This window comes from Balearica regulorum, chromosome 1 (assembly GCF_011004875.1).
Source record: "Balearica regulorum gibbericeps isolate bBalReg1 chromosome 1, bBalReg1.pri, whole genome shotgun sequence".
In the NCBI taxonomy this organism is placed as follows: Eukaryota; Metazoa; Chordata; class Aves; order Gruiformes; family Gruidae; genus Balearica; species Balearica regulorum.
The window spans coordinates 126397537-126416608 of record NC_046184.1 but is presented as its reverse complement, the minus strand read 5'-3'; the positions used below and the strand labels follow the sequence as shown (position 1 = coordinate 126416608).

The window sequence follows — 19072 nt, the reverse complement described above, 5'->3', positions numbered from 1 at the left end:
AGGATGCAAATTCATTTGTTGTAAAACTGAAATAGAATATAACTTTCAAAGAAGTGGGATTAATTTAAGAAATCCTGGAAACTGTGACACTCACGGTACATTTTCTTTCTGGCTCAAAAATACTCTCTGTCTTAATGAAAAGCTGTTACATAGAAGTACATCTTAAAAGTTTTCAAATCAAGAGTCCTCAGGTTTCCGATAGGTTCCCAGCTGGGAACCCTTCCCACTAGAATGGGACTGAATGACTTCTGATTATAAGTCAACATTTCAAATATCTCACTTCAAATATCTTATGCTAAATTTCAAAAAATTCCAAGTAAAATAATGCCAAAGAGACTGACCTTGAGAAGATGGTGTTATCAGGCAGACAGCATTTAGTTGCACTACAAATTCATATAATTGCAAGATATGCTATTTAACTGTTTAAGAATCAGCTAATTCTTTATTTGCTGCACTTTAATAAGTGAAAATACAATTAAAAATAGGGTTTACAGGGCTTATATAGGTATAAACAAATATGATCTGGAAAAATAATTAACATTTCTTATTACATTTTTAGTTTGTTGTTACTCTAAAATAATCAGGAAGTATACTGAAATTATCATCATAACAGAAGATGATAACAAAAAATTACCAAAAGGTAAGACAGATAAGGAGGAAGATGCAACAAACAGAATTTATCTCCATCTAAAGGATTAAAGTGGCGACGTTAGCCACATTTTTTTTATGAGAGGGATACACTGTGCACTGGATAACAGCATTCATTTGGAAGGCAACAAATATTTTAAAGGGTTTACTTTGATTTTTTTTCTTTTTTTTTTAATTGAAGATATCAGAACTAAAATCTCAACGTGCTAATACCTATTTACACTAAAGGTCTTTCAGGCTTCTTATGCATTTTGCACTCAGAGTAAATTGCCAATGAGTCTTCAAAATAATAACCATGTTTTTATAGAATATGGATTAAATAATTTACAATACTACCTAAGACACTTTTCTAACTTCTAATTTTTAAACAACTGACAAAAAAAGTACTGATACTACTGCAGGTTTGGTGTTATGTATTTAAAGTATTTTGAACTTGGGCAGACTTTAAACAAATGATGGACATTCTACACTAAATGTTAATTTCATTAGATGAGCTTTACAATAAAAGGATGTTCAGAGAAGCTAAAGAGTTCAAATGAATACATCCTTACAGACTAGCTCTAAACTGATTTGCAGCTAGTTTATAATATGGGCACACAGGCAAATATGGACAGTTTTAATGTTTATGTGGGTGCCATGCAAAATACTGGCATCAACAGAGACATGAGACCCAAATCTTTCTGGCCACCTTCCACAGCAGTCAGAAAGGCTGCTGGCAAACAAAAGCACTGAGAGAGCTGGTTGATGTCACTGCGAGGTGACTATCGGTTATTTAGGAAAGGTCTTTGTGATTGTGGGAAGTTCCTGAGGACTGGAAAGAAAGAAAAATGGCACTCATTTTCGAGAAGGGCAAGGAGGAGTATCTGGCTAACCTGTGAAGGTGAAGAAGCAAATCCTCTTAGAAACCTGCAAATCATCCTTGAAACCATTTCCCAATGTATGAAGGACAAGAAGATGACAGGGAGTAGTCACCATGGGTCTACAAAGGGGAAATGATGCCTGACCAAGCTGAAAGCCTTTCATGAAGAGGTGATTGGCTCAGGGATTAGGGTAGGAGCAGTGGATGTTGTTTATCCTGAGTTTAGCAAGGCTTTCAACACTGTGTCCCATAACATTCTCATATACAAACTGTACCTACTAGGTAAGTGGCTAGTGAGGTGTACTGAAAACTTGATGAACTGCTGGGGTCAAAGATTGGGACTAGTTGTACAAAGTCCAGCTGGAAATCTGACAGGAGCCTCATGCAGTTCAGCAGGGTGAAGTGCAAAGTCCTGCACATGGGGAGGAACCACCCCACGAACTGGTATATGCTGGGGACCTACCAGCTGGAAAGCAGCTTTGCAAAAATTCCTGGTGGACACCAAGTTGGGCATGAGCCAGCTGTGTGCCGTTGTGGGAGAGAAGGCTAATGGTATCCTGGGCTGCATTAGGCAGAGTGTCACCATCAGGTCCAGGGAGGTTATCCTTCCTGTCTTTTCAACCCTGTCCAGACAAAGCTGGAGTGCAGAGTCCAGTGCTGGACATGAGAGAGACATGGACATACTGGAGCAAGTCCATCAAATGGCCACAAAAATGATTAAGTGGTTGGACTACCTTTCACATGATGAGAGGTTGAAAGAGCTGGGACTGCTCAGCATGGAGCTGAGAAGGCTCAAGGGGATCTTATCAACAGCTATAAATACTCCATGGGAGAGAGTAGAGTAAGACAGAGCCAGACTCTTCTCTTTGATCCCCACTGACAGGATGAGAAACAGTGGGCATAAACTGAAATAGAGGAAATTCCATAGAGACATAAGAAGAAAGAAATTACTGGGAGGATGGTGAGATGCTGGAACAGGCTGTCCGGAGAGGTTGTGGAGTTTCCATCCTTGGAGATATTTAAAACTCAAGTTGACATTGCCCTGAGCAACCTGCTTTTGCTGACCCTGCTCTGAGCTGGGAATTAGAGTAGACGATCTCCAGAGGTGCCTTCCAGCCTCAGCTGGTCTGTGAGTCTGTGAAATTTCATCAGTTTATAGACTGAGCAACAGTTTCTGGAAGCACTCCAAGACAGACACAACACTTCTTGGGAACTCAGTCCATCAAAAGAAACCCCCACAAACTGACTTATTGCACCAGGAGAAAATTAATTCATTGGTTACTATTTAGAGTAAGACGTTTTTCACTTTCTAATAAGAATTTCCTAGATAAGAACCAAACCTTTGTGTCTGCTGTAGGCAGATTTAGGGAAAAAACTCTGGCCACATTTGGAACAAGTCCTTGTTCAAACCACGTCCTTCCTTCAGTTAAGGGGAGGATTACTGGTCAAATAAACTTTGCTTCACATTTGCCTGCAACATGTCAAGAGCAAAATGAATCAATTCAGCAGTAGCAGCAGCTGGGAAGACTTGGCAAAATGACTGTTAAGTCGGCTTAAGATAATACGCAAAAATTAGCAAGCCTTCCTTGGAGAAGGAAAGGGCTTATTTAAAGTAGCTAAAGCAGTACAGCAATGGATGTGCATGACTCGGAGAAAAGGGAAAGTGGCAAAAGGACTAAAGAGAAAATAAGAGAGCTGACAACAGTATCAGTAGAAAGACTTTGGGCTTCACAATTCAGCCGCTGTTCCCGAAGAAAAATAGTCTTGTCCTTACAAGACAAAAGGGTGAACGTTCGCTGTCATTCAGTTTGTTTCAAAACATAAAAAGTTTCCAATTATGTTTTCTAGCTGTAACAGTTGAAAAACACTATTAAGTTAGCAACTGTGCTAAATAGCAGTAATTCTGAATCGATTCTGAATAGATATGCCTTGTTTTGAACAGGAAATAGAGATGGACAACATAATCCAATAGATTTCTTTTCCAAAGGCAAAAATGTGCCCCAACTTACATTCTTTAAAGCTTTACATCAATCAGGTAAACAGGTCAGAAATACCACTTCACTGGGGATATCTTTTACTCCTAATAGAGGAATTTGATACAATTAAGTAGAAATTCAACTTATATGCTCTCTAAAAAGTATCTTGATTCAAGCAACAGCTTTTAAATCTACACTAGTATCACTGAGCCATCCTGTATGCAAGGATGCAGATATCATGGAACTTTAAACAATAACAGGGAAGAAAAAAAAATCAGTTTTGTGATGAAGCTTTTTTTTCCACTGTGTTATACATTCTACTGTTAGATCACTGCTCCTGAAATTCACCATTTATTTCACAGTTTTAAGTTTTCCTCCTTGCTCATTAGAGTTTTCAGACTGATTTATTTAATTATTAGGAAGAACAGAAGGGACAGAATCAACCCTATAACATGCTTGTCCTTTACAGACTACTATAAAAGGAATTGTTCTCACATTGGCGAGAAAACAAGAATTCCTTTTTGTGAAAAGTTACTTGGCTTCACCTTTGGTTTCCATTCAACATCCGATGCAACTGAAACTTTCTCCTCTGTAAACAGAGAGTATAAGCAGAGAAAACACTTTAATCTGGGTCTTCTGCATGTTTGGAGAGTGAGTATCCATCAGTCGACCAAGCATTTATAAATGCGGCCTTACTGATTTCTATTTTCAGCATCGTTTGCATGGCTTGGAAGGGTGGGGTAAGGAATAAGCATAAAATATGTACTAAGTCACATGATAAGAGGAGGTTGACAGTAAATAAAGTCAAATGAAGAAAAGAAATATTGTTGTCTTTCTGAAATCTAGTGCAAAAATAATAATTCATTTTGGATTGCTAACAATCTTCACTAAAAGCAACACAAAAAAGACTAAACTGGGTTTGTTCAAATTGGTAAGGCTGTACACATCACGTCCACAAATTCACCGTCAGTCCATCACAGGTTGGCTCCTTCTGAGTTTCTTCTTCCTCTTCGTTTTGATGGGCAGTTTTAATGAGCCCTTTTTAAGCTGGGCAGGATCACTGCCTCCGTGGTAGTCCCACCTGGATCTCTCTGCAGCCAGAAGCGCCTCTGTCCTTCTTGCTCCCCCCCGGCCCAGAACAGACGTCCTCACATTTTCCTTTCTTATGAGTTGAACAGCTTTGGGATGGGTTAGACAGTCAGGAAGGGTTGGGGAGCTGGCTCACACTTTCTAAGCCCAGGAATGTGACAGGATAGCTTTATGTCTAATAGCATTTTTCCCCATATTGAAGAAATGGGCACAAATCTTCTCAGTTATCCCATCTTTCGCATCAGCCATTTACATGAGAATGTGTCACGGGCTCCTGTCTGCTTATATACAGCATCCATCGTCCAGGAACTTCACGAGGTGTTAACACTTCAAATAATGCTAACTATATAATGTTATTAACCTTTTAAAAAATACAGCGCCTGCATTAATTTTCCATCACCTCAGCAACAGCTGGGAAGCTCTGAGCTTTGTTCAGAGAGAAATAATTCACGAACAGTCTTTTACAAAGAAAAACTTTAAAATATTGGGGGAAAAAAAAGAATGAGAGAACAAGGAGAAGGGAACTATTGAAGTACTTGTGCGTGACAAGAGCAGGGAGAGGGTTAGGAGGGAGGAGGACAGATGGACAGAGATCTCGGAGTTCTCCACAAATCTTTTGCTATATACACCATCAGCGGAGTGCTAGCTGGGTCAAAGTAGTAATAGGTCTCGCTGCAGAAATGTTTCTTATGAGAAGGTTGTACCTAGTAAGAACCAATAGGGAAATCTTTCTTTCTTTCCTCTCTCCCTCCTCTCCCCCCACCCCTTTGGTTTTTCTCCCCCTCTCCTGCCACTGCAGTCCATGACCTTCACAAGAAAACACTTCTGCTTTGATAACAGGCTGCAAGCCTCCAAGGACCAGCACTGCTTTCTGGGAGAGAAAACTGTTGCCTCGCTCAGAATCCAATCAAAACCTGAATGTACCAAGTGAAAAATAAACCAAGGACATCATTATTCCGTCTCATTGTGATTTGGCTTGCCTTCAAATCTCATACCCTGTATATCTGAAATAGCAGCAACGCCTCCATTAGCTGAGCCTTCCAACACTTTAATCAAAGTGTCTTTCAGAATAAAAAGGCAGAAATGTCAAATTCCAATCACCCCTTAAATTCCTTCAATTCCCCGTGCTACACAAAATTAAAAGCCTTTCCCGTAGATAATTTCCCATAAAAACCAGTGTGCATGCACGCAGACGCTCAGCCACGCAGGCGGGCACCAATTTTAGAACATGGCAAGCGCCAGTGGGGTGAGACTGGGAGTCTCCCCTGCGGGCATCCCGCGCTCACGGGCACGCGCCTGCAGTCAGCGTGACTGATTTTTCACAAGTGGTAACAACTTGTACATTTTCTAAGAAATATAGGTTGTTGGGCGTCCAGCAGGACAATACCTTGTCCAGTGCACACTACAAGTAAATTTCTGCTCATCTTCTTTCTAAGTTTATATTAAGAATATCAGATACTGGGTTTGCTGTTTTTACGGGGACTGACTAAAACTCTCTCTCGTTCTGTGGTGTTCGTAATCCCACTAGGTCCCCAGGGATCTGTCAAAATATTTTAGCAAAGGCAAGGCAAGCAAAATGTGATATTCTAGGTTCTCATGTAGGTCATCTCTACACACTGAAGAGTTTTAAGCTTTTTTTTTTTTAAAAAAAAAAAAAAGGAATCCCCAAACCATTAGGATACTTCATAGAAAAATACCATAGAAAAAAACAGCCTTAGGACTAACATACTTCTGTAATGTTTTCTATAAGCAAACTTTTACAACCACATCTTTTTTATGATTAGAATTATGCTAATTTGTTTCTGCTGAAGATGATGATCCTTTAAAAGGTTTTAGGAAAGAAATTAAGTGTAAATGTGCCATCTTAACTGTTACCTTGTACGAACAAGAATGGTATGAAATATTTCTTTCTTCCAAATATGCTTGCGATACTTATATACTATATTTTGCCTCTAGGAATAAAAGACTGTATGCAACTGATAAAAAATTAATCATATAGATATGGATTATTTTAAAAATACAGAATTAGATGGAGAAAGGACTAGAAAACCTCCCAAATATTATCAGCCTCATGCTCTAAATAATACCCCAAAATTGACTGGCGACCAGAACCAGGGAAGATTATGACTTTCATAAATCCAGCCTATCTGTTCTTCAAAACATATCATTAAAAACGTTCCAACTTGTTGCACATGTGGTAAGTAACCTAGAAAAGAAGTGTCTGTGATCTCTGCAGCAAGTACTCTGAACCCAAAGACACAACGTCTTTGCTCCACGTGTTTTTTCCAGCAAGGTGAAGGAGCGTGTTCCCTGGCACAGTCCAGCTGGCGAGCCGTTCTACAAAGCCACACGCCACTAACCATCATTTCTGCTTTTCACAAAGCTCAGTCTTTGATAAGGCACAATTATTTAAAATTCCCAGTACTGTTCTGCTTCCCCTGAGAGTGATACGCAAGTGCATCCTCCTCAACAGCAATGTGATGCTATAAAGTTCCACTAAATTTATCAAGGAGTCTTTTTCCAGTGGTTAGCTGTAACACAGTACAATGGTTATCCTCCTAAATGATGATTAAGCTTTGGAGTAACATTTAATTGAAAATACACTGTGAAAATCAACAAGTCAGCCTTTTCAAATCAAGGCTGCTTGGTTCACAATCCCGTTCAATGTGATTTTGTCTAACAGTAATCCATGACAAAAATATATGAGCTTAATCCTGTTCCCTCTGGCAGTCATTTAAAAATTCTTAACCCCTTGGACAATTCTGAGGCTCAAATAATTTCACAGTATTAATAAAGAGTTAACCTTTTTCTACAAATATTATACCTTTTCAGTTATAAATAACTCTATCTGATCAGTAACAAATTGAATCCTTTCCTTTAAAAAGAAATAAAAAAACCACGAGGCGGTTAATTTTCACAGGATCACCAGTTTCGTACATAACATGGTGCCAGACTACTGTTCCTTGAATGCGGTCCCCTGCTCAATAATGGTCCTGGAAAGCGCCACAGCCAGCTGCGATGCCCTTGGGCAGCCTGGGGACCAGGGGTGAGGGAGCGGACGCTAGGTAGGAGCGGGACAGGGCGAAACACCCTCCTGCACCAGCTGGGGAGTGACTTTATGAACAGTTCTTTCCTCACATCCTAGATCCAAAGAAATTTGCTGCCATCCTCACCGAGTTGTCTTAGGCCACAGCAAGTGGCGTGGCCCAAAAGTAGGGGCTTTGTAACCCAAAGGGGCTGGCACTGCCAACCCAGCGCTGCCCCCGAGGCGTGCGTGCATCACCGGACTCGTTTTCGAGGAGCTCCAGCGTGACCCCAGCGCCCCGCACACCCATCAGCCAAACCCAGAGTGCATCTCCGAGTTCAGCTTGCTCCAAAAGGGATGCAGGGCGCGTGCTCCGGGGTGCACACCAATACAAGGCAATAAGCAGGGACAACTGGGAATTCACTTCAGAAATGCACTGCTGACCTGAGCTAAAGCATGAACCTAGATGGACCCCTGCTGCAGTAAACCCATATAAAGTGGTAAGAGACCCTTTGTGGCCACTAAATTTCAGGCGGGATTAGTTTCTTTTCTGCACTGGCTCTGGTTTAATGATTAATTCTATTTTTAGTCTCTACTTTGTGCAAATCCAAGCAGAGAAAGACGATGCCTGTGTGCAACTGCAAGCAGAATTTGGTTCCATGTCAGACTAAGGATGCAGAAAGAGGATTATATCTGCTAGAAGAAATACAGCATATGATACTGAATCCTCTAGGGAGGGTGGCTTCTGAGATAAAGTTTGCAGTAATCTCATCTTAATTGAAACAAAATGAAATTTATGATATCTCATTTCCCTGCTACTTTATTATTTAGGTGTCGTTGTCAAAGACTCTGCAGAAATCTAGGAAGAGACAGTCGCTGCCCCAAGGAGTTTCCAGTCTAACTCAGACAGAAGTAAACACTGAATAGCTGAGGAAAGAAAGTAAAGCCCTTGGCGATGAATAAATACCTTTATGTTTTCACAAAGGTCATTCTCAGAAGAAATGAGAGAAAGCAGAAGACAGAGAACCTGCCTTTACTGCTGTGGCAAGGAAGAGAGCAGAAGAGAAAAGAGGGAATGCAGAGGTGGGTGGAGGGTTGGAGAGAGGACTTCAAGAAAAAAAGAAAGGATGGATTTAAAAAACAATGCAGAGGTGTAAGCAACTGCTGTCACCTCTAAGAACAAAAAGTTTTCATCCAATACAGAGAAAGAAGTAAAGCAAGCCCAAGCAACAAGTAGAAGTGACACGCCCTGAAGGAAGGCTGGGGATAAATTTGAGAGCATTATTTTGGACGCACTTTGTCACAAAGTGCAGATATGGGGTTTTCCTGTTTTATTGAAATACAACTATAAAAAATCTTGACAATATTATACAAAATTATATAGAGAAAAATGCCATGCCCTTTAAAAGAGTGAGGATACAGGTGAGGAAATCAATTCAGCTAAATAATTCCCAAGAAGCGCTAGGACAGCTCCCTTTCATTTTAGATATGAACATAGTAACGTGACATAATTTAGCAAGTGATTTAATGGCTCTTGTCATGAATGCTATTCATCTGCTAGATGCAGCTCTGGTTTTCTATTCATATTTTTCAAAAGCTCTAACACAGCTATTTTCTCCTTTCTTTCACCTACTAAATCTTCAGAGTGCAATTATAACTTTTGAGCTAAGCAGCAAAGATCTTTCCTCCTTACTTAGCAACCACCTGCCTGGCTTCCCTTGCAGCACCGTCTCCTCCTCAAGGCTGAGGACAAGCAGTCTGCGCTGATATTGTGACTCTCTTGGAAAGGGAGTATATAGAAAAATTAAGACAACAAATCCTCCTTATTCCTCTCCAGAGAGGACTGGTGGAAAATGTTGGGCGCTATGTGGTTTGCTCTAGAGCGTGCTATCTTCCTCTTCACAACCAGGAGTAAAACCCCTTAAGAGAAACCCACAACCCCATCCCCAATATTTTCAGAAGTGAGGCAATCTGTCTCCTAATTATTTCATATGTGATGATGATGATCTCATTATTCTCCCCCTTCTGGAACTGTCAGACTGTATCCAGTAAGTAAAGGGTCCTATCACTGCAGGATCTCTCCTGGCAGTACAAAACCGTCTGGAAAATTTATAGCTGATTTAAGTCTTATTTACTGCACAAGAAAATACAATTTGAGTTCACTGTGAAAATAAGACCACACCTGCACCCTGAAATTTTCTGTCTAACCTAACAAAATGTAACATTTTCAGGAAGCTTCATCAGAAGTTAGTGACCATACATCCATTATATGTTATGGGGGAAAATGACAGTGCGTATGTATTCCCATGGCTTTTATGATCAGAAAAACGGAGAAAAAACAGGAATTCTATTATTATACAGACACAGGATTAAGCTGAAAGTGGAAGAGCCAAAACAGATTATAAAAGAGGGGGCAGGGACTACAGATTAATTCTGGACAATACTGACTCTTTTTTTTTTTTCCCACAGCACAATCTGTTTTGGGAGCCTGGGTGTGGGAGAAAGAAGAGACATCATCTGGGAGCATAGTAGATGGATTCTTAAACTGTCATTCTTTCATTCTTGGCTCTCTTCAGTTTCTTACTCTTGGCATCCTCTGTTTTTCTTCTTATTGCACAGAAAGGATAGCTTTAACTAACAAACAAGCGCAAGTCTGGAAAACATGCCTGTGCTTTTCTGGGAAGCGCATGGGAGAGCTCAGCTGCTGCTCACTTTGAGCAAAACTGACACCCCCTCATTCGGTTGTTACCAGACAGTTCAGTGGCCAGAGAAGAGCTCTCTTACTCCATAAGTTAATATTAGGCAGTGAATCTGCGTATGCCATTAAAGTTCAAAGCAAGTGATTAATCCTTTGATGTGTTGCCAAATTATTAGAATAATGACACTATTTTTTTTTCAAATGTATTGGTCTGTCTTCTCAATTCTTTCTTTTTTAACCCCATGCTTTAATAAGTGGTGAACCTCAGGAAGAAATGGATTCTTTTTATTCAAAGGACAGCTGGGTATGGTTTCTGGAGCACTTCTTTTATATATAATGTACAGGATATTACCCCCCTAACAGAGGCAAAAAAAATTCTCTTTATTTTTTCCCCCCTGGTGCTCTCTTTCTTTAGACTTGGAAAGTAAACATTTAAAAATGCATGCTGTTAGTGGGCTGCATAGCACTACACTGATCTGTCAAAGTGCGTATTGTGATAAATTATGTCAGTCTGTTCATACTTACAATCATCTTCCACTTCCTCATACCAAAGCATGTGAGCAGACATGAAATCTCTCCACAAAAACAGAGGAAAAAGAAAACAACAGCAAAATACGTCTTGGCAAAGTATATTCCAACTTTGCTGCTCCAATAGCTTTTGCTGAATTAGGCTTGTCCGTGCGTAACGACAGACGTGTCCCCGCACAAGCCCCGGCAGCTCTGCGGAGGAGTGCAGAAAGCACCCCGGTGGGATGCAGCTCCGGGCTGGCTGCCGGCAGGGTCTGCGTCCCAGGCGGGCAGGGAGAGGCAGGGATCCTCACTTCCACCCAGCCGGCATGGTAACTAATGCCAGGGCTCTTTGGAGGCCCCTAAATGTTTCAAATTCCAGGACCTGCGCAGAAGCAATGCTCTGTGCTTCCCTCAAAACAAAGTTGATTTCCCATAATAGGACAGCCCATGCACTCGACATATAAGGCTCTGCTTCCAGGGTGGCATGTGCAATGGATTTAAATTATGTGTTACAGCTTCCCAAGGAACATTTAACGCTACAGAGCGGGGTGAAGATATTTACTGCTGCCTTTGTGCCATTCCCCTGAGAGCCCTACGAAACCGTCTTGCCCCCTCCCCAGCAAATGACCCCCAGCCCGTCCCCAGACAGGATCCTCCCTTTTTGGGAGAGGAGAAGTAACCCTCCTGTATTCGGCCGTTCTCTCACAGGCTATACTTTTGGGATTGCAAGCTCTCTCCCGAACAGGGGAAAAAAAAACCCCAAACCCAAAAATAGTGCTGTCACCAAAGAAAGTGTGTAAATACTAACACAGGTTGTGATAAGTCATAATAAGATAATAAGATTAAACAAACCCCAAACACCTCCCAACAAACCTATTGACTTACAACTGACCTTTCCACTCCCAACAAAACCACACAGCACTGCTGCTATACGCAGCCCAGAAACAGCCCGCAGAAGAAGCAGAGGCAGGACTGTGCGCACGCTGCCTGCCGCTGCCTCGTCCTGACGGCGGAAACATCCCTTCACTCCCAAATCCCAAAAGCTGCTGGTCCCAAACAGGTGGGACCTGGGGTCATGCTCTCCCCCTGCATTCGGTCCCAGGCCTCCTCAGTTTATATGGGAAGGAAAAGCAGGCATCCACACAACACTTCAGAATGGGACTGTGGCATCCCTCACCCAAACCCAGATTTTTATAAGGCTGCTTTCTATAGTATATACTTTGTACAGTATATATGACCTTTAGAGATAGTCCATAAATAATCATGTTATTAATTCAGGGCTTCATTTGACAAGTAATTTGAAAAAAAACCACTCTTACATTGTTCATTATTTTTTAAAACCTATCCCTAAAAAACTGAAAAATGTTATTTTTCAGTTTTAAAGGTTAAAGTGTCTAGTCATGGAGATTACAAGTTTATAAGTAAATTCCTGGATTATACAGAAAAATAAACACAAAAATGAAGTGCATAATATACCCTTACAGCCACTGGCATTTTCTACACTGATAGTCAAATTAATACCCTGGAGAACCTGGATGTACAGTACATGCCAACAGACTCCTAAGGATTAATTTGCAGCCCACAGGAACTGCAAGTCATGAACTGATGTAGAAAATAATCTGAAGCAGAGCAGAGCACGCTGTGACAGCAGCAGCATTTTGATTATTTGAGGGAGAAGGAGACTGAGCAAACTCGGGAAAAGAACTGCTTATTGTGCAAAAGTTCTGTTTTATAATATCTAAGGTCACCCTTGATAGCACATGCTGTCAATAACTGAGGCCCAGTAATGTACTTACAGACCACAAGTGAAAGTTATCTCGAAGGTAGGTGTCTAATGCTAGAACTGTGATCCTCCTGGCTCGTATTTGTTTCAAGGTGACAAACTTTTTCTTCAAAAATTTCCAGGTGCATAAATCTGTTTCTGAATATGACCAGGGGGCCTTCATCTCGACAGAGCTCTGTAGTCTGTTTTACACCTAACTCCAGTCATAATCCACAAAATTCATGTGGATTATTCATCCTATCTGACGATGTCTTTGAAACCATCAGAGAATACTCAGATCAGGCTCTGCAAGAAATGCAGTGCTACTCAATACTTTCTTCTAAAACATGGTTCAAAGAGGTGTGTAGTGGTAATATTTACAATAGCTGACAAATTAAACAATCCTCCAGATGCAGAAAATCCAGATTTGCTTCCCCTCTTCTTGCTGGGGGAGTTCAAAACTCCTGTGTCTCAGGTGAGTCCCTGCTTCACTCACAGGAGTGCAGAAACCTTCAGCCTAGAAACATTTTCCCTTCCTCCTATTAACGCTACTCCAGTCGATGGGAAAAGAGTCAAGATTTGTTGGGCCATAGAGAGGCATAACAAAAGCGAGTGTTCTGGGTTTTTTGGTTGGTTTTGAATTTTTAGGGGGTTTTTATTGTTGGTTTTGGTTTTTGGGGAGTGTAAAGAAAATTGAGAGGCTCTTAAAAATTAAATACTATTTTCAGCAGCTATGAATGCTGTAATTGGTTAACACTGAGAAACATCAACTCTACTGAAAAGAGGGTTTATACGCATCTCTCAGTCCCTACTGGCCAGCATGGTGTACGTACAACCTAGAACAGGTTTATCATTTTGACACACCAGGTTTCTTTGTTTATAGGTTACTTTTTTATCTGAACCAGCATTAAAAGCTCTGGCTCTCTTCAACAACAGAGAGCAAGTCACAGCCTCACTGTAGATCTATGTCAAGTAATTAAGGTACACTCAATAAATGCTGGTAATCAGAGGCTACCTGCCTCGCTCTTCCTCCTAGATGCTGCAAGTAGCAGGCTCCGACCTGCAGCAGCACTGCTCGGTGCTCTGCACAGTGCCCGTGCTACACGAGGGGAAAGGAGCAAGCTTCAGAGTCACAGAGAGGTTAGAAAATTTGGAATGATAAAAATGTGTGGTTTTTTAAATGATTGCTGGCAGCTCTAGTTTAATGTTGCCTTCCTCTTTCACAATCAGCAATGGGTTAAATGAAAGGAAATTGTCATCTACACAGTAATGGTTAGGGTGATTTTCAGCCACCCATTACCAAACACTTTATACAGAGGCTGTTTATTTTCTTGCTTGAGAAGTCCTTTCAAAATGCAAGTATTGATACATTTGAAAATATCTCCTTTCTAATGGTATGAGCGTGACAGTAATGCTGAGTTGGAGAACATGCCGAAGAGGCCAGTAGCAATCTGAAAACAAGGCCCAACAATAAACTGCCTGTTCAGGGACCCTTTAGGAGATTGGGTTCAGCATATGTCAGCATGACCTTAGAAAAGAAGTGGATTTCAACAACCAAATTTGGCAGCCAAGTTTATTGTCTCAGTAATCTAAACCAGAGGGAGGGACTTGAAGATAATGGTGAAACCTTAGACTGGACATGGGAATCAAGATATCAGTTCTCTAACTCTTCCTCTCCTATACCATACTAAAGGGCTACATTGAAATTCAGGACGTCTCTGTCATGAGAAAAAAAAAAAAAAAAAGACACAATTGGAAAATTATGGTTTTGACATAGAAAAGAAATATTACAGTAGCCAGAATAATTTATATGGGAGGAGAAGTCCCCAATTCAACGTAAATAAATCAAATGAGAACTTCATGTTAACAACCTCCACGGAGTAACAAATCTTCCATCTCACTGTAATTTACTACGATACAAGCACCAAACAAACCCCCAAGAAAAGAAAGCACACCGTATTGCCATTTATATCGTCTAACACAGACAGCATCTCCTTTCCTGTTAACAGATAAAACAAGAAAATAACAAATAGGTAGCATGCAGCGCAGAACTGATTTACAAACCTCTTATGACTTTTTAAACATCCCAGTGGCACATGTTGTTTGCCAATACAACTCAACATCAGGCAGAGTGCTTACAGCATAAACCTAAGACAGATGATATTTTGATTATAATTTCAGAAAACATTTCAACCTTTATTCCACCCTGTTTCTAACTCCCTGCCAACGCTGACCTAAAAAAACTAAAGGCAATCCAAGCCTGTCGCTCAGTTCAGCCATTAGGCTCATAACAAGATGTCTCTGTGCTCTTGCCAGTATTTGCAAATCTATCACATCTATCTGTGTGGGAAGAAGCACTGAGCTCTAGGGGCTATGGGACTGATGCGAAGGGAGAACTGGGATGGGAATCTTTTAAGCACTAATGCGCAGCGTGGGGTTTTACCCTGGTGGTATATTGGCTCTGAGTCTTTTTATTATTCACTTCCTGTTCTGAAAAAAACATCACAAACCACTTGCGTGTCAGCAACAGAGAAAAAACAAATCTTCAACAGCTTTATCACAACAGAAGTAAACAGACAGTTTCTGATTTTCCTGTGAAATCAGCGAGAAAAAAAAAAAGGAAAAAAAAGAAAAAAGAAAATCTTTCCAATGTAAGCTACTGAAGAACTTCTTTCTTTTGTTTCTTAGCCTATTTTTACTTCAAAAAGGAATGAATACATTGTAGAAGTTTTTAGTACAGGTTGCAAGGGGTTTTTTAAATCTGTATACTTATTTGAGCTGCAGACCAGAAAGTAAAAGACAAAAAAAATAAAAAATCACTTGCTCTAAATTCTGAAGGAAGTACTAGGGTTTTGCTTCCAGAGTGGAAGATATAAATTTAAGTTTATAGTCAGAAAATTAGCAGTCAATATGATGATTAAGGCAATACCTTCTCATATGCAAGGGGCTCTTAAAAAAAATCCAGTTTCCGTTCAATGCATTTCTATATCATGAAACATTTCTGTTTGAAAACATGCTCTAGCATCTAAACCAGCATATTAATTCATGTGGTTGTGCTCTTCCCAAGCAAGCTATCTCCTTCGTGCCACAGTTGCTGTGGAATAGCGGTTACTCCTTTTTGGATAGCATCTAGCACAAAAGGGCTCACTTCTTACTAGTTCAACGTAACAAGCAACACTCAGAAAACAAGGAGTAACCACTATTCATTTTGGAAAGCTTCAGCTAAAGAACAAGAAGTCCTTTTTACCTAGGAGAACTCTCTTTGGGGCAAGGGCCCAAGCAGGTTTAGCATGGCAGTATTTGCTGCCTCCATTTCTCATATGCATAATGTTCATGCTTTGCAGATCTTTATTCTCAAACCCTGTCAGTTCTCCAACTTTCAGAAACTTCCACGTCAGCAGAAATGAAATCAATCTTAACTGGAGTCAGTTGGTCTAGACTACTCAGAAGATATACGGAGCCATCAAAAGAAAAGAGTAAGAAAGGATAGCAAATTATATAAAAACTAATATTAACAGTACAAAGAAGAGGAAAAAGATTTTAATTACTGATATATACATGGTAGGAGTCCAAGTAATAAAGAGGAATTAGAATTTCTCATTTGTGCCTATAAAATATCCGGTCTTAATCTCTCCAGAGAGGCTCAGATGACCAGAAAGGAGAACATCTTATTAACTAATATTCCTTTCTCTAGATTTAGGCGTGCAACTCAGTCATAAGCATCCCACATAACCTACAGAGAGAATCCTGCTCCAGAGAGTGTCTGAGTATCTAAAATAGGTTCCTGCCCCAAACTGCTCTTGGGGATAGGTGAGGGGAGGGGGTGCCTGGCTCTGGCTTCCTCTTTTGTTGGCCCACGTTTCGTTGTGTGTCCAGACCATAAAAGGCCGAGATCGGACTGTCCCTCTTCTCCTCGTCTTCCCAATGTTCATAGGAAGAAAATCTGGGCACACAGACCAGAAGTGAGATGCAACACATCGCATGAGGTCCCCCAGTTCAACAGAAAGCCCTTTGGAGCAGTTATGTTCTCAGGGTGGGTCCAAAACACCTGTGAAATTTACCCAATTCTGAAAGTCACTGCAGCTCACCCAAGGGAAGTCTGTATTCAACATCAGCATTACAGAGGAACCGATCCCAGACTCCACAATGAGCGGTTGCTCAAATGCAACTAATAACGACTTTATTACTCGCATCACATGTAACTAGTGAAATACTAACCAATTTTTACGCATACACGCACATTCACATGCATATATGTCACTGAGAGACCAAGTGCACGCACAAGCAAGTGCTGCAAATGTTAATGTATGCGTGTACAAATCTATATGTCTTTTAAGAGGACCCAATATTACAAAGTTGAAAACAACTATAAGCCATCATCAGTAAGGAGAAAGAAGTTAAACAGAGAAATGTGAAGTATAATTGGAAGATGTTTGAAAATACTGTTTAGGTGCCTACTTGTCATTACTAAGAAAACCAGTTCTTCTGGTTAAAAACAAACAACTGCAAACAAAAACAAATTTAGTCTAGAAGAGAAGCAGGTATTTAAAAAACAAAAGCAAATACAATACGTAAGGAGCAGAGGAAAAATGCCAAGCTGATTGCAAAGAATATCAATAAGGAACTAAGAGGTAATTGTGAATCAGAGTCAACAATCCATATGTACGAGACAGAGAATTCACCTCAGTCTGCAGGCAAGCTGTATCAGCTCTGCCAAAGACAACCCAAGGTCATTTTACATACCAAAAGTGTTAGCTGCTAACATAAACACAGATTTCTTTAGGGAAACACAACTCAAGCTGTCTACACAGTATCCCAGTCACCCCATCATGTACTCCTTTAGCTTTAATCTGCTCCAGTCAACATTTCAGCTGTGTCCAGTTTTGACACAACACTTTATGAAAGCCACAGATAAATTGGAGAGCATTAGCGTCACCAGTATCCAAACAGGCAGTTTTCTTTCTAAAGAAAGACTGAGGGAATGTTGCATGTTTAGTCTGGAAAGGAAAGGAAAAGGAGTACGTAGCTGCTGCCTTTCAGCATCTAAAGGTGACAATACTCTTTCATTTTTCACTGTCCTGGTTTCAGCTGGGATAGAGTTAATTTTCTTCCTACTAGCTGGTATAGTGCTGTGTTTTGGATTTAGGATGAGAATAATGTTGATAACGTACTGATGTTTTCATTGTTGCTAGGCAATGTTTACTCTAAGTCAAGGACTTTTCAGCTTCTCATACTGCACTGCCAGCGAGCAGGCTGGGGGTACACAAGAAGCTGTGAGGGATACGGCCAGGACAGCTGACCCCAACTGGCCACAGGGATATTCCATACCATATGACATCATGCTCAGCATATAACTTGGGGGAAGCTGACTGGGGGCACGACCGCAGCTCGGGAACTTGCTGGGCATTGGTCAGCAGGTAGTGAGCAATTGTGCTGTGCATCACTTGTTTTGTATATTCTTTTAAAATAAAGATGATGATGATGATGATATTCTTTTCCTGTCCTATCTCAACCCATGCTTTACCTTTCTTTTGGCCAATTTTCTCCCTCATCCCCTTGGTGGTGGGAGGTGGGGAATTGAAGTGAACGGCAGTGTGGTCATTTTAGCTGCTTGCTGGGTTAAACTACAATATTCGTGTATGCCAAGGAGAGGGACATCATTTGAGTAAAAAGTCAACTAAGATTTGATATTAGGAGAAAATTGTGACAGTACCAAGTTACATACATGAAAACATACATACATAGAGGTCGTCAAACCCTTGTAAGTGGAAGCATGTAAGGAAAAGTTTAACAAATTCCTTCAGGGGAAGCAAAGTGTATTTGATCTGCCTCAACCCTTGCAGTAGAAGAAATCCAATGTCTTTCACCTCTGTATTTCTGTAACTCTCTGAAACAAGAATTACAGACTAGTTAATATGACCTGTCACATACAGTTCAAGTTTGTATTCATCTCATAAACAAAATTAATTGTGCTGTGAGAGGAGAGCAGCCCAATGGATACAGGAGTACACTGACAATCCAGAGACCTAAATTCTGTTAGCAGTTCTGCCAGTCACTCATCATTCAACTTCTGGGTTTTTTTTTTCTTTCCCATGTAGAAAATGAACACTTACAAGCTAAACAAGTGCTAAACACTAGCATGATTAATTATTGTTTAAGATATGTGAAAAACTGCTTAAAGTATAGGATTATTAAGGGTCCGTGTTTTAATTACATTGATTTCACCTTAAGTCCCCCTGGATGACAATTGCTCAAAGCCTTAGTTACAGTGGCAAAAGACTGTCACATTAAATCTGTGAAGACTGGGTTATTATGACAGCAAATTATGATGACAAAATTCTGTTAGTTCAAGTCTAATGAGACATTACTGCACACACTAGGATGAATGTTAAATTATTTCTGTGCGGGTCTATGTACAGGTTAGTACATCAAGATGATGGCAAAATGAGGTTAATGCAAGTCTGCAGAGCTGACATTACGAATGTCAAGATGATTGCAAAATGAT

At 40.5% G+C, this 19072-nt stretch overlaps 1 protein-coding gene across 5 annotated transcripts in view; it reads right to left on the bottom strand.

Annotated features, from left to right (window-relative positions):
* DMD (dystrophin) overlaps positions 1-19072 on the bottom strand; it is a 1320554-nt gene that overhangs the window by 1130614 nt on the left and 170868 nt on the right. Inside the window, exon 1 of one of the 5 annotated variants that reach the window (XM_075774546.1) lies at positions 10821-11175. The exons of 2 other annotated variants lie outside the window; for them this stretch is intronic. In XM_075774546.1, coding sequence (XP_075630661.1) covers positions 10821-10863 — 43 coding nt within the window. In that variant the 5' untranslated portion in view covers positions 10864-11175. Of the gene's footprint in view, positions 1-10820; positions 11176-19072 lie in introns of those variants that run through there. 2 more of the 5 variants (XM_075774539.1, XM_075774524.1) reach the window with 2 other exon arrangements.